Source organism: Eremothecium cymbalariae, chromosome 4 (genome assembly GCF_000235365.1).
Source record: "Eremothecium cymbalariae DBVPG#7215 chromosome 4, complete sequence".
In the NCBI taxonomy this organism is placed as follows: domain Eukaryota; kingdom Fungi; phylum Ascomycota; class Saccharomycetes; order Saccharomycetales; family Saccharomycetaceae; genus Eremothecium; species Eremothecium cymbalariae.
Genome location: NC_016452.1, coordinates 67785 through 81721, shown reverse-complemented (window position 1 = coordinate 81721; position 13937 = coordinate 67785). Strand labels below are relative to the sequence as shown.

Sequence of the window (13937 nt, the reverse complement as noted above, 5' to 3'; positions counted from 1 at the left end):
GCGCGGTGCGGTGGTTATAAGTTGATGTGGGGAGTCATTTTGGCAGCTATAAAGTCCAAAAAGCACTTATTTTATCAGACCATGCCGATGAATGAGTAGTATTCAAAACTGTGCTATGCAGACATAAACCAATGGCAAAGGCAGAAATAGGGACAGCTAAGTATATTAGCAAACAGTTGAAGGCCAGAGGCCTCCAAAAGCTAAGGTATTACTGCCAGGTGTGCAAGAAACAGTGCCGAGATGACAACGGCTTCCAGTCACATATTAAGTCACCATCTCATCTCAAGAGAATAGGCCAAGTTACTAAAGAGGATATAGAAGAATACACAAAACGCTTTGAGTATGATTTCTTGAAGTTACTAAAAATGACTCACGGCGAGAAGAAGATAGAAGCCAATAAGTTTTACAACGAGTATATCCAAGATAAAGATCACATACATATGAATGCCACTAAATTCACCTCCTTAACGAAATTCATCCAGTACCTAAGCAAGAAGGGCGAAATCAAGGTTCACGGGATTGGTGACATTGATGCTGAGACACAGCCAACTCATATAACGATTAGTTTTATAGATAAATCTTACGATAATGTCTTGCGAAAAGAGAAGCTTTTGCAGTCAGAGAGAGGACAAAAAGGAGAAGAAGAGATTAAGCAGCTGCTAATACGAAAGCAAATGGAAGATGGTAGCGTTTCAGACACAGCTAACGACGAGCCAAAACATGGAATCGCCGATTGGAATGACACTCCTGCTCCTGAGAATAACGAGCTCACACCCGTTAAGGGTAAATTCTCTCTAGTTATACAAAAGCCTACCAAACACAAGGTTTCCAAGAAAAAGAAATGCAGAGCAGTTAGCGCATTCAAGTAGCGATAGCACCCTCCCCCTCCCCCTCAAGTCAAACATCGACTCGAAATATATGCATATAAGTTGGGATTATATCTGTTGAATTTATAAATATCTTTTCTAGTTTTTCTTTTTTGTCAGAAATTGGTGGGATCGAATCTCTGAGGATCTCGTCTCCGTAACTCCAAATACCTGTACTTCGTCTTGTAATACAATATTGACGCTGTCAGAGCTAGGAATGCCAATGCAGTGAAAATACTTAGTATATTAAACAGCTTTGTAAGGGTGGAATTCGTTTCACCAATGCTCTTAAGTCTAGATCCAATGAATAGATACATTACCAATTTCGGAGTCGTCAAAACCTGAGCGATAGAAAAGTTACGTGTAGATATACCATATACACCTGCAATGGCACCGTTTGTTAACGAATAAGGGAATGGACAGAGCCGGATAAGTGCAATGATCCAATAGCTGTTATGATCCTGTAAAATAGAAGCCAAAGCCTCAAACTTATCGTTTAAACGAACTAACCTTTCCGCATGAGAACGAAGCACCGTCTTGAACACCACAAATGCTGCGATTGATCCAATAACAGTACCCAACGCAACAGTTAGCCATCCTTTAAAAGAAATGCCATAGACTAATCCAACAGACGTACAAAGCAACGAAAACCCAATCATAGGAGGAAACGAAACACCAAAAATCAGAACGAAAAACACAATAGGTGTGTACCATCTCGAATTCAAATCGTTCGATACCTTAATAATCGCATCAAGTAGCTGCTTGTGAAACACTAAAACCAGTAACGTCGTACTCACAGTTGTGGCCCCAAACCCTAAAAATAATGCCTTCTTCCAAAATGGAAGGACAATAAAACCCTCTAATAACCTCTTAGCTGACCTTTTCCATTGATGAACTAATCTTTGCCTAGCAGTTAACTGATACATATCAAGAAAGTCTTCATCATCCAAATCAAAAAAATTATCATTGCTTAGGAAGTTCTCTCTGTTTATATTTAATCCTCCTTGCGCACTTGTTCGAGCCTCGTAATCGTCCGCCATCGATCTCTTCTCTCTCTCTTTTACAGTCCAATCACCTATTCTTGACCCTGTCCTCAGATAGATGCCCGCTATAGAGTCTCTCTGCCAAAACCCTATACGATAAATAAATAATGAACAAAACCTTCTTTTGTAAAAGAAATATATATCCTAATTATTTAAATGATAACAACGTTCAATCTATCTCGTAATGCCCTTAAGCTAGGCAAGGTGACAGAAAGACATAAACAGAACAGAAAGGAGAGAAAGGAAACACGAAAGACACCTAACAGCCAGCTGGTTAGTACTGGCTGGCTAGTCTGAATGACTATCTGGCATTTCGACTGTTTGGAAGGTCTTCCGTGTGGGTGTGTGGATGCACAAGTTTTCGAAACAAGAAGTTTTCACGTTTGGAGCTCCCGTACACCCAAACGGAAGCATCCTTCTTTTTGTGGTTGGGTGCAAACGAACAAGAGAAGAGATCTTTTTTGGTGATCTCGGAGAAAAAACTTAGAAGTTAAAAAACAATAGAACAGTTTTTGATGTAATTTTGTAATTACCGTTACAGACATTAGAGTTTGTTTCGATTATATTCGAGGCCCGGAGTCTCGAAGTAGTTTGTTTTCAGGGGATTTCCTTTATTTTATGGCGTACGGGACATCACATCGCAGAAAAACAGTTTTTTAAACGACCGCATGTCTATATTTTTTTATAGGCATGGGACGCAGGCGTGTGTAGATGCTTTTATTTGGTCAATGCATGCAAGAAAGGAGTATATATAGAGCCTTGTTGAAGATGTATTTTTTGTAATTTTGCGTTCTTTTCTATGGGTAATTCAGAGGTCTCGTAGACTTCCCTCCGGTGGTGTTTGACATACACGCCGCAGGCGGCAGCGGCAGCTGCTGATGCAGCTGCCGCTTGCATGGGAAATATACCTGCAACAGTTTTTAATTATTGAAGAGGGGGTGTTATCATGTTTTTGTCCATTGATTCTCCGTTTTTAAAAGGGAGACGAGGAACTTTGTACTTCCCAGGTATGATGTGGGTATATTTTGTCGTGGGTGTCGCAAATTGTACCTTGACGTTACCACGTCAAAGACACAAAGCTTTTAGGGTAAATGTATATAAAATTGGGACCATTTCGATCGAGAAGGATCTGTTTTTAATGGAAAATGTCCCAGAAAGTGTTAACGAGATCTCTATATATCGGCCAAAAAGGAAGAGAGAAGAATGGTAAGCCCCAAAAAGAAAAGTACAGTATCGTCAAAAACTGTGGTCAGCAAAGCGTTGCACAAGCTGAGAACGGCGTCTCCAGACTTGGAACTATCCAGTAAGTTTACTGGTTCACTTTCGGATTCAGATTTTAGTGGTTTTGCCGCGATCAAGAAATCCAAGAAGACCGCAGATGGATCCAAGAGGAAACGCAGTGGCTCCATTATTAATAGCATCAAAAATCCGTTCTCCAACAAGGAGCCCCTATACCATTCATCTGAACGAAATACCATTAGAACAGGAAAGGTGAGCATTTCCTCGGAATCTAAAAGTTTATCACGATTACATGTACCCAGAAGCAGTTCGAGGGACGGCGGTTCTGGAACGGCCTCCCCTTGCTCATCAAGAAGGTGCGGAGAGATGCTGCAACCACCTTTTGAACATGATCTGAGTGCATTGGAAAAGGGTGAATTCCGCCGAGAACAGAGTCCGTTGATTCCTGATCATGGCGCAGACTCCACAAACTATCAATCGTTTGTCCATGTCGATCAAGCTCCAGTTATCACACAGGGTTCCATGCCAATGACACCAATTCCCCTTCCAAGCCACGGAGGACTAAACCCTGTCGAACCAACCGATCCATCTCCCTTCACTCAATTCCTAGAACACATGTATGAGAAATATCCAAGCTACATCACCGGTCTGGTCGTTATTTTGATATTCGCGGGCAGCATGTATTCGATTTCAACCGGCAAGGGAACGCAGTATCTAACCGCGATGATGAAAGCGACACTATGCTGGTTGCTAGGATCAAACACAGCAAACCTTATCTTTGGCGATGGATTCTGCGAGTTCCAATTCTCAGCAGATGAAACCCCAGCCATTAATTAATAGCTACAAATGTTTTGTATCGCACACATATTACCTACCATTAAAAACCGATCGCATAAGTCCCCCGATAGTCACGTGATCAAAAATAATCCATTTCTTTTATTTCTCGCCCTCCCCAAAAAATTTTCCAATATTTGCCCGTGATGAGATGATGGACGTAACACTAATAAATAGTAGTAGTAGTAAGTAATACAATTATACTTGGTTAATTGGAACCCAGATTATACCAGCGAAACCTGTCACACCCAAGAAATCTTTATAGATGATTGCAGCAGGTAAAAATGCGGTCACTAAAGTTCTTAAAAAGCACGTGAAATTCCATGAGGAAGAGGAACTTCACATTGCACAGAAAACGATTCCTAGTAGTGATGGTCCTCCTGGGTTTAACAAGCGACATTTCCAGGCTGCGGCAGATTCTGATTCTAGTGAGGATGAAGCACCGGAAGAGGAAGGTATTGCAGACGCTAGTATGGCCGCTAAATCTAATCTTCTGCTTAGGGAACGTACATTAAAGCGGGAGCAAGACTTGTTAAAGGAGAAGAGAAAGCAACAGTATAATAAGTTTGCTGAGCAGAAGGAACTGAAAAGATTAAGAAATGAGAGGCAACACAAGGAAGAAGCTGAGATCGAGTCTGAAACCAAACTGAAAGCCAATGTATCCTTCGAAGAAGACGAACTGCGGGAATTGCCAGATGAATTCTTTGATGACCTGGAATCTCAATCCAGTCAGAAAATTATGAAACGGCCAACAAAGGTTAACTTCAATGAAATAGATGACAATTATTCTGAAGAAATAAAAAGGGAGATCAAAATTCAGAAGAGGAAGACATTGAAATCGCTGAGGAAAGTATCCCTAAACAGAGGACCTGTTAAAGTTAGCATGCTACCGTCTTTAGAGGCAGCCAAGTCGTTAGCTCCCAAAAAAGAATCGAAAGTATTGAATACTAAAGAGAAGTGGTTAAGGAGAAAGAATCTTAATCGTAAGTAACATGGTAAATCACTTGTAATAGTCACGCATATGTGATAAAGGTTGAGCCAATTCAGTTCGCTTTTCATTGGCTTAGGATCCCGATAGGTCAAGGATACTCCATCTTTGAATTGTATAAAACTTATATTCGTTAAAACGTTAAATGATGCATTAGAGATACTTGGATTTTATGTCGGTGACGAAATAATTCTAGCGAGTTCGTAGAAAATACTTGACCTATCATGTATATGTGTAACGTTTAAAAAACATAGGGTAGCGACATATAGTGAACTACCTCCATTAATGAGTAGTATATTGTTGCCCTGTAAGCAACCGGTGTTTGTGAAAACAATAAGTAGCCAATAGTACGCATAGCCAAACGCCAACAACGTTGAAGTATTAGCTATCTAACTGAACCAGGATCTAATATACCACCTGGTTGAATATAAATATTAGTAAAACCCTAGTGGTTGAAAATCCACCTATAATGATCTATCTCCCTTCCGACATGATTCAATGCTTTCAGATATATCAGGTTTAATCCTATCAACAAATGCCCAAAAGGAAAAAAGGCAGTGACCAATACCAAAAAGAGCTATAGGATAGTCCTTTAAGAGTGATGATAGTCCTTTCAGTTTTCAAATAAATGTTGGGGAACATGTTCGTTACTATTTCAATAGAGTCCTAAATATTTATCGTGAAATTTTGATGAGACGCGATATGTTCAAGGAACTGTTGTTGTTCCTTAGTTGCAACTAACTTTACTTCATAAGACTAAATAAGGTGGCAAAAAACGGGGCAGTATGGATTCAGACCTTGTCGATACGACTTTGGAATTGGGGATAAAATGCTTCCAGTATCAAGAATACCAGAAGGCAATTGGATTGTTTGGGAAAGCATTAAAGCTTGCTAGATCTTATAGCGATGACACTTTGGAATCAATGCGAGAGAATTTAGGAATCAGGAAGAGATGTTTGCATGATCCAAATAGAACTTACCATCCTAGATATCTGATATTATTGGATAATAGAGCAGCTAGCTGGGAGCGAATCAACAACCTTGGCAAGGCATTGATCGATGCAGATCGTATGATCAAGGTAGATGCCTACAATTTAAAAGGTTATATTAGGAAGGGTAAAATATTGCAGAAAATGGCACAAGATAAAGAAGCACTATATGTGTATCGAGAAGGGTTATCTAAGGCAAAAGAGGCCTACCAATTGCATTTTGAGAAGCCCCCATCAAAATTTGTAGAAATTGTGGAACACCAAAAAAACGAGGTTATAAAGAGATTAAATTTACAAAAACTAACGCCTACTACTGGGGCTTCAAAAAGAACTCATATTGAAGCAATTCAACCTGAAAAGCTCAAAAAGTCTAGTCATGCAAATCTCTGTTCCACTATGTCCAAGGTACGACAGAAACATGTTAAAGTTGACTTTGTCTCGCTGTTACCATTGGAGGTGGTTTTTTTGATAATGTCAAATCTAAGTACCAAAAATCTTGTTCGATGCTTATGCGTTTCGAAGTTATGGTACCACAGATTAATTATTTTACCAAAACTTTTCATGGACTTTGAGCTCTCTTCCTGTGATTATAGGAAATTACTAAAGTGCATCAAGTTTATGAATGACCTGAGGGCTAGTTGCCGTGCAATTTACTGCGGTAAGATTAATTTTGGAGCCTTGAAGCTTACTGAAGAAGAGAAATCATTTATCTACCTGTTGTCGAATCTTAAACTCGGTCCGCAACAATTAATTATGCAGTCTAATAATTTTACAATGGAAGCGATTCTAAACTTACTCCCCAAAAACCATAGACTTATTCAACCTGTCAAAAGATTGTCAATTGCTGCACCTGTTCGTCGCCCTGATGGTATTGACTTCTCTAAATTTTATGAAAGGGCCCTCTCATTGGTAGACCTCGAACTCCTTCTCACCTTTTTGCCTTTAGAGCGCGAAGCGTTTCGTCCTCAATCAATACCATCTACAACATCGTTATTGAATGTGAAATCATTCAAACTATTGGCCCGGCAGCATAATGATCTGCATTCTTCCATTTCCGATCAATTTCTCTTCAATACACCGTTTACAAAGCTAACAAAATTATATGTCACTGGCGTTGTTTTCAACCAATCTACCTCCACAAGCTCGAGTTGGATCACGACTTTACCGAACCTTCGTGAGATATGGATGGAGCGTAACCTTGGAATCCGGTTTCAGAATGTTTTAAAATATATGGTATTAGTAGCTGGTCCAAAGAGACTGCAAAAACTCACTTTCAGAGAGTCCCCCAGCGAGTCGTCTATATTAGACAATGACATAACCCAATGGCTAGATATTAATATTATACAGGACCTTTTCAAAGATTTAATTGTCTTAGATGTGATGAATACTAAGTTCGATCCTAAAATCTTACTAACTATACTAACCTGTGTAAAAAATGGTAAATTAAAGCGATTAAACATAGGAAACTGTCCATCCTTGTCTTTTTCAAGGGATCTTGCGATCATTGATGAGATTCTTCAAAATATAGTCTCAGTTGAAGAACTTCAATTGCCCAATTTAATGGAATTTAACCAATACAGTATTAGTGTACTAAGAAAGAACATCAAATATATTAATAGCTTGAAAAAATTGGACCTTTCATTCAACAACGGGTTAAAAGGTTATGAACTAATTGACCTGATGAGAGAAATTAAAGACAAAGAGCTAATAACCTTGGAAAGTCTCGCAATAGATGGCTGCCCAGATGTATCCCCGCAAGCTGTCGGATATGTAGTCAAAAATAACTATTGCAAGAAGGTGACATGTATATATGAAAAGAAGCAGTGGGAAATCTTTGGGGTTAATTCATTCTGGTACAAATAAATAAATAAATACGTAGAGAATATTAATTTTTCTTGTCTTTATCGCTAGCAGATACAAGGTTTTTGGAATTTAAAAGACCTGAATTATTCCTTCTAGATCGACGAAACCCCCTATATGGTATCTTTTTCGAAGTAAAAGGCCCAGTCAGGGTATGTGGTCCAGATGACGCTTCTAAACTTAGTTCAGGAGAAATTTCGGGTTCTTTACCGTTTTGTGGTATTATGGTTCCACCAGCCTGGAGTGAAGGATTAGTTCCTAAAGAAACGTTATCATCTCTTGTCTGAATCTCTGAAATAGGAAAGTTATTTAGGGACTTACCGGCTGAGGAGGAACCTGATCTTCTGTCTGCAGAAAACCCCAAATAAGGACCTGATTTCTTTCTTTTTAAATTTGGGTGACACCCAATTACAATCGGCATGAACTTTTCAGAAATATATGGTGAACTGGAGGCTGACCGAGGTTGAATTAATTCAAGGACACCGTTGCCCTCAGCAGATGATTCTGATTTTCTGCGAACATGCACTTTACTTTTCACAACACTGTAAGACTGATGGCGACCTCCTGTGGATAATAATTTAACCTGTTTTTCAACGGCGCTATCTTGAATCCTCGGACTATCTAGGAACTCCCTGATAGTAGTACTTTGATCCTGATGATAAATAATTGGAGAATTAATAAGGGATATAGAGTTATCAACAAACTGCAATGTCCCATGCGATTGGGATGGTTTTGAAATCAACTTACCCTTGAGATAATTAATAACTCGGTCAAGTTCAAATTCCTGACCACAGTGATTTTTGATTATGGAAATTTTAGGCCAAGTTGCACGTGCTCCATTGACTGTTTCACGAAGTAAAAACTCCTGGGTAGGGTTTGATAAAAGATCCTTAATACGTAACAGCATTTTCAAGTCAGGAAGAATAGTAACATCGCCAGAATACTGCTGTGAAAGCACCGATCTCAACTTTGTGAAGACGTTTCTAGCAAGGCCTAGTTCTGTTCCGACTTCTAACATGTGAATAACTTCATTGGCCATAAAATTGTAGACAGTGGAAAGATTCTGCTTTAGCCTCGCACTGAATTCATCTTCTACTTCTCCACCAACGCACGATAATGAAAGTTTTAAGAATGGGAAAACATGAATATTAACCTGACAAGCAATAATATGATCCACATTAAACATTTCTGATAGTTTTGCTATAGGCAAATCGTTATCGACTGAGCCATCCACAAATTTAATCGAGCTGCTATTCCATTCTGTAGTTTCGCCAGTTTTAGGATCCTTTTCATATATCGGAGTTGACGGAAATATACCTGGCAAGGAACAAGAAGCACACACAGCGGACCAGATCAACACATTTGGGGCCGTTAGTTGGTTTAGCAAACGCGGCTGTTCATATACAGAGGCTGGTGACACAGTGATATTCAAAATTTTTCCTGTCCGATTGTAAGCCTCACGGAAAGTTAGGTCTCCGAGGAAATCGATCATTGTGTTAACTAAATGTTTGTTGTCAAACCAGGTTCCGTTCTTAAAGAAGCGAGAAATCTTTATAAGCAAATTCTCACTCTTCGTCTTCTGTGAGTCATCCTGGAATATATTGAACTCCTTCTGAAGCACATCTTCAATTAAGGTCATTATTTCGTGTTTGTGATGAACACACATAATCGATGCGATGATAGCCCCAGCGCTACTACCACTGATCACACGGGGTAATAACTCCTGCTCAAACAAGGTAGATAGGACACCAATATGAAACAGACCAAAGGTACTACCACCACTCAACACTAGTGCAGTACGACCAATATTTTTTCGCGTTTGCACAAGCATCCCCAATAAATAATTCATATCCAAATTCGAATGATATACCAATTCGTTCAACGAGCGCTTGCTCTCTTCCACATACTCATCAATGATATACTTCGTACCAACGTGCGAATGCCTATAGAGATTAACATTGCACATGCCTCCAAGGTCTCGCACCCATGTTGTTCGAATAATATATAGCAATTGAAGCCAGTCCTTCTCTTCCCGCGCAGCCCTCATCCGCTCCGTATGCGCTCGCACTAACTTCCAGTCATACAACGAACTCTGCTCTTCCTGTTTCCAAGCCTCCTTCTGAGTCATCTCATCAAGCCTTATTACCGCTGCCAACCAGCTATCGTAAGATGTCGCATGCTGTTTCTCCTGCAGAAGCTTCTCCATAATAATATTCTGACTCCCCAAAATCCGCAGCTTTTGCAATACACATCGGGCATATCCCAAAGCTAGGGGTAACCTTTGCCTGTCCGTTTTACTGTCTCCTTGCCAATTCTTCTCTTGCATACCATCCACCCAGCACTTCTTCTCCCTAGCCGCGCCCGCACTATCCTTTTTCACATAGTCATAATACCTTTGAATAAAATGCTGTGTAATCGGCGCTACGCCCTTGCTCCACGCATTTGTGAAATCTTGCATGATGTGCGAATGCGTTTCTCGATCCATGCTGATCCTTGTGCCTATATCCCACCTAGATTCACTTTTCTTGTGATACCACTCTCTGTGTAAATGTGTGCGTCTTAGACTGCTCACCTTAAAAGTTAGTCAAACGTTATAAAGGAACCCTGGGTCTGCGACCGTGATGTAGTCCCCAGCCTGAAAGTGGAGACGGTCACATGACCATTTCCTGTGCTCCGTATAACACCTGTACATCTCGGAAATGGAAACTATTCCCGTCTATCGTGATGCAAGAGATGATCTTCGAGAATGGGCTTTCCGCTACGTACATAACAACGAAACAATGCAGGTATTGTATTACCGTGATACGGTGAAGAGGACAGTTCATGCAGGTTTTTAGCATGTTTCTCACGGCACTCGTTAAAGATGGCGAGCCGTGGTACATGTTGGAGGAAAACGGTTAGAGAGCGTTTTTCTTCAAACTACAAAAAGTTTCAATCAACTGAAACACTGTTTTAGTATATTATTAGACGCAGGACCAGCGAGCACTATCTAGGATTTGGAAGTCACACACATTCATTCGTTCGTTAATAACAGAAGCGCAGTGTGTATTGTTGAACAGTTCGATAGAAGAATACGGGAGAAAGACGGTATCATAGGAAATAATAAAAAATGTCTCCTTACAACGTATTGAACACTACTACTTTGAACAGTAGTCCCTTCCCGCAGCTCAAACCTCATGTGAGATACAGGACTGTCATGGAGAGGGCGGGGTTCGACGTGGCCTACGGTAGGGTCCAAATGCTTGGGCAGAGAAACCGGGAGGTGTTGCATAAACAGCAGTCGATGCCAACGTTGCTTACTCGTAACGCTCAGGGGAGAGATACCAGCGGTGGTAGTAACGCTGCTGCTAAAGGGGGTCGCCACGAGACAGGGTCTAGTAGGAGGGTCGAGCCTGTTGCGCACCACCAACGACCACAGTCTCCGCAGGGACATGGAGGCTTACCAAAAGATGGGACCCATCATTCCCCTCTAAGTATGGGCATGTCATCGGCTTCGCTCCCTGCATTGGTTTCTTCCACAAAGATGACACAGTCTGCAACTCACATACCCGCGTCCAAAAATGGTACTGAAACGGCTGAAGCAATATCCGCTTCTGCGCCCCCTACTTCGACTGCAGCGTCTGATGGTCGCCCTTTTGAGAAGGGCGAAGGTGAAAAGCAAGACACCGGCGTATTTTCTGGCTCTCCAAATTATGCTCCATCAGCAACGCCCGTTGTGGGACAAGCATATACTCAAAGAGGACCGGGATCCGAGTCTCCAAATGTCGGATCTGTGCAGAATCCTTCCCCATCTGGAGCGAAGGTGCCCTCTTTTGTCGTCTCACCTGTTCGTGTTTCTGTACCTGTGATATCTTTGACGTACTACGCATCTGACCAGCCTCCGGTGGCATCTTTGTCCGCTTTGCCAGTCACCTCCACCGATCCAAGTACTGGACGGAACGAACACGCTGAGCAGTCAACTAGAGAACCATCTATCTTTGACTTTGAGAATGAAAAGCCTATTGATGAGCAGATTGCTAACAACGGCTCTTCCGAAAATACAACCCCAGCCCCCAATGATTCTGAATCTACAGGACAAGCTTCTCAGCCGTTAAACCCGGTGGAGAAGTCCTTCATGATGTTGACGCAGAATACGCAGCCCACTATTGAAGAAAATTTTGATTCCCACGAGCATTCGCTATTTTCAGAAGATGGGGCAGAGGACTCTCGCTCGGCCCAAGATCAGGGTTTCACTGGTAGCGTTTCTAAAAGCCCAGCAGCTGCCCATAATGCCATTCCAGTCAAGGGTAAAGACTTGGGTATCGACATGTTTTCTGGGATCCCCAAAATTGAAATTAGTTCGTCGGCAGTGAAAGCACATGTCCCTCTTCTGGATGACAGCATTCAACCTATTCCCGAGGACCATGTTACGAAGGAGGTTCCACGGATAGAGGTGGCAAGTGCAGCAAATGACGGAACTGGGTTCGAAGAGGCCAAGGCTCTAGCATCATCTACAACTTCTCAGATGGAAACCCTCATTGCACAGCTGGACGATGTCTCTCTGAATCGTGTCAAGCCTAGCACGTTTGATAATACTGGTGCCACGAACATTCGTGCTAATCCTTCAGCGACCTCAACCAAGAATTTGGCGACGCAGTCAAGTCGCAGCTTAAAGAAATCCAGTGCTTATCTTTCAGGTTTCCCTGATGAGATAGCTAAATTACCATCTAATCTCGCGATTAACCCGATCTTTGAAGGACCCACCGACCACAGTTCCCCTGAGGGTGAAGTGACCAGTCCCACCGATGTACAATCACCTGTCATGTTCAGCTTTAAGAGTCGTCCACTCGACGAAATATGGACCACTGGGGGATCACTAACCTCGGTCACTACGCAAGGAAGCGACCTCAACGATGCTCCCTCATCCACAAACGTAAATGAACCAACGGTCTCTATGGATACCTTGGCGACCTTTGTAGAGGAAAAAGTATCCGAACCATCTACAAATACCATCCAGCTGTCCCAATTGACCCATGTTGCATCTCTGGATACCTCACAGAAGCCATCAACCTCATCCGAAGCAGCCACTAGCAGCTCGCGCAAACCCTCCATAGCAAGTGTGCAAATTACCCCGGGGCACAAGTCAAGCAATCATTCCCTTTCTTCCAGTACTAGTACATTACGCCATGGAGCATCCTGGCAAGGTATTGACGCGGAAGAAATACACACATCCCCACTCCGCATTGCAGCATCAGTACCCAAACACAAACCCGGTGAAGGTCCTTGTCGTTCCTGCGGTCTAGGAATCAAAGGTAAAGGCATCTACTCAAAGAAAGAAGGTGAACTTTCCGGCCAATGGCACAGAGAATGCTTCCGCTGTATCTCATGTAACCTCAAGTTTAAAAAGCATAACCCGTGCTACATTCTCGACGATGAAACCTACTGTCGCCAGCACTACCATGAAGCAAATAACTCCATCTGCAGAGTATGCCATGACTTCATTGAGGGCGAATGTCTAGAAAATGACAAAGGTGAAACTTTCCACATCAACTGCCTAACTTGCTACATCTGCCATCGCCGCATCCAGGAAGACTACTACATATACAACGATCAGCTGCCTCTATGTGCCAACCATGACATGGATGCCCTTCTAAAGAATGGTATCAGTGGCACTGTCCCGGGCTTACGACCAGACGGACTAGAAGCCACAAACACCCTCTCCAAAAGAAGAACAAGGTTAATCAACTTCTATGAGTAGACAGAAACCAATAAAAAATCATACATCATATCGTCGACAATATATTCCTCCTTTTCCCTACCATATTGTTCTTATTCTTATTATAACTACTACTGCGACTACTACGACTACCATCACCACCACCTTCGCTGGGTGATTATTACTATTATCCTTCCTTGTCTATCTTCGCTCGGCCTGTCCAAAATACCTCGTGGTCCTCAACGCAACTCGCCAAAGAACAAAGAAGAACCCTTGGTGAAACAACATTAAATAATTACTAATAGATATCTTGTATATCAATTAAATGTAACAATAGTGGCCATGTACCATTAAAGAGCCCCCAGCCATCATCCACTCTCTCTTGTTTCGAAGGATTCTTGACACTTTCTAGAGGCACATTTT

General features: G+C 41.7%; 7 protein-coding genes across 7 annotated transcripts; 5 read left to right on the top strand and 2 right to left on the bottom strand.

The window, feature by feature from the left end:
• Positions 1–131: 131 nt before the first annotated feature.
• RTS2 (Rts2p) lies at positions 132–869 on the top strand (the record flags this gene model as incomplete). Its single annotated transcript, XM_003645886.1, has 1 exon — positions 132–869. The coding sequence occupies one exon, from the start codon at positions 132–134 to the stop codon at positions 867–869; it is 738 nt and encodes a 245-aa protein (XP_003645934.1).
• Positions 870–982: 113 nt separating this feature from the next.
• On the bottom strand, positions 983–1906 carry TVP38 (Tvp38p; the record flags this gene model as incomplete). The annotated part of the gene is made up of 1 exon (XM_003645885.1): positions 983–1906. One exon carries the CDS (start codon positions 1904–1906, stop codon positions 983–985), a length of 924 nt encoding a protein of 307 aa, XP_003645933.1.
• Positions 1907–3112: 1206 nt separating this feature from the next.
• Ecym_4033 (uncharacterized protein) lies at positions 3113–3985 on the top strand (the record flags this gene model as incomplete). Its single annotated transcript, XM_003645884.1, has 1 exon — positions 3113–3985. The coding sequence occupies one exon, from the start codon at positions 3113–3115 to the stop codon at positions 3983–3985; it is 873 nt and encodes a 290-aa protein (XP_003645932.1).
• Positions 3986–4247: 262 nt separating this feature from the next.
• On the top strand, positions 4248–4973 carry BUD21 (Bud21p; the record flags this gene model as incomplete). The annotated part of the gene is made up of 1 exon (XM_003645883.1): positions 4248–4973. One exon carries the CDS (start codon positions 4248–4250, stop codon positions 4971–4973), a length of 726 nt encoding a protein of 241 aa, XP_003645931.1.
• Positions 4974–5755: 782 nt separating this feature from the next.
• On the top strand, positions 5756–7822 carry DIA2 (DNA-binding SCF ubiquitin ligase subunit DIA2; the record flags this gene model as incomplete). The annotated part of the gene is made up of 1 exon (XM_003645882.1): positions 5756–7822. The coding sequence occupies one exon, from the start codon at positions 5756–5758 to the stop codon at positions 7820–7822; it is 2067 nt and encodes a 688-aa protein (XP_003645930.1).
• A 22-nt stretch (positions 7823–7844) lies between these two features.
• On the bottom strand, positions 7845–10304 carry TGL4 (triacylglycerol lipase; the record flags this gene model as incomplete). Its single annotated transcript, XM_003645881.1, has 1 exon — positions 7845–10304. The coding sequence occupies one exon, from the start codon at positions 10302–10304 to the stop codon at positions 7845–7847; it is 2460 nt and encodes an 819-aa protein (XP_003645929.1).
• A 624-nt stretch (positions 10305–10928) lies between these two features.
• PXL1 (Pxl1p) lies at positions 10929–13556 on the top strand (the record flags this gene model as incomplete). Its single annotated transcript, XM_003645880.1, has 1 exon — positions 10929–13556. The coding sequence occupies one exon, from the start codon at positions 10929–10931 to the stop codon at positions 13554–13556; it is 2628 nt and encodes an 875-aa protein (XP_003645928.1).
• Positions 13557–13937: the final 381 nt, after the last annotated feature.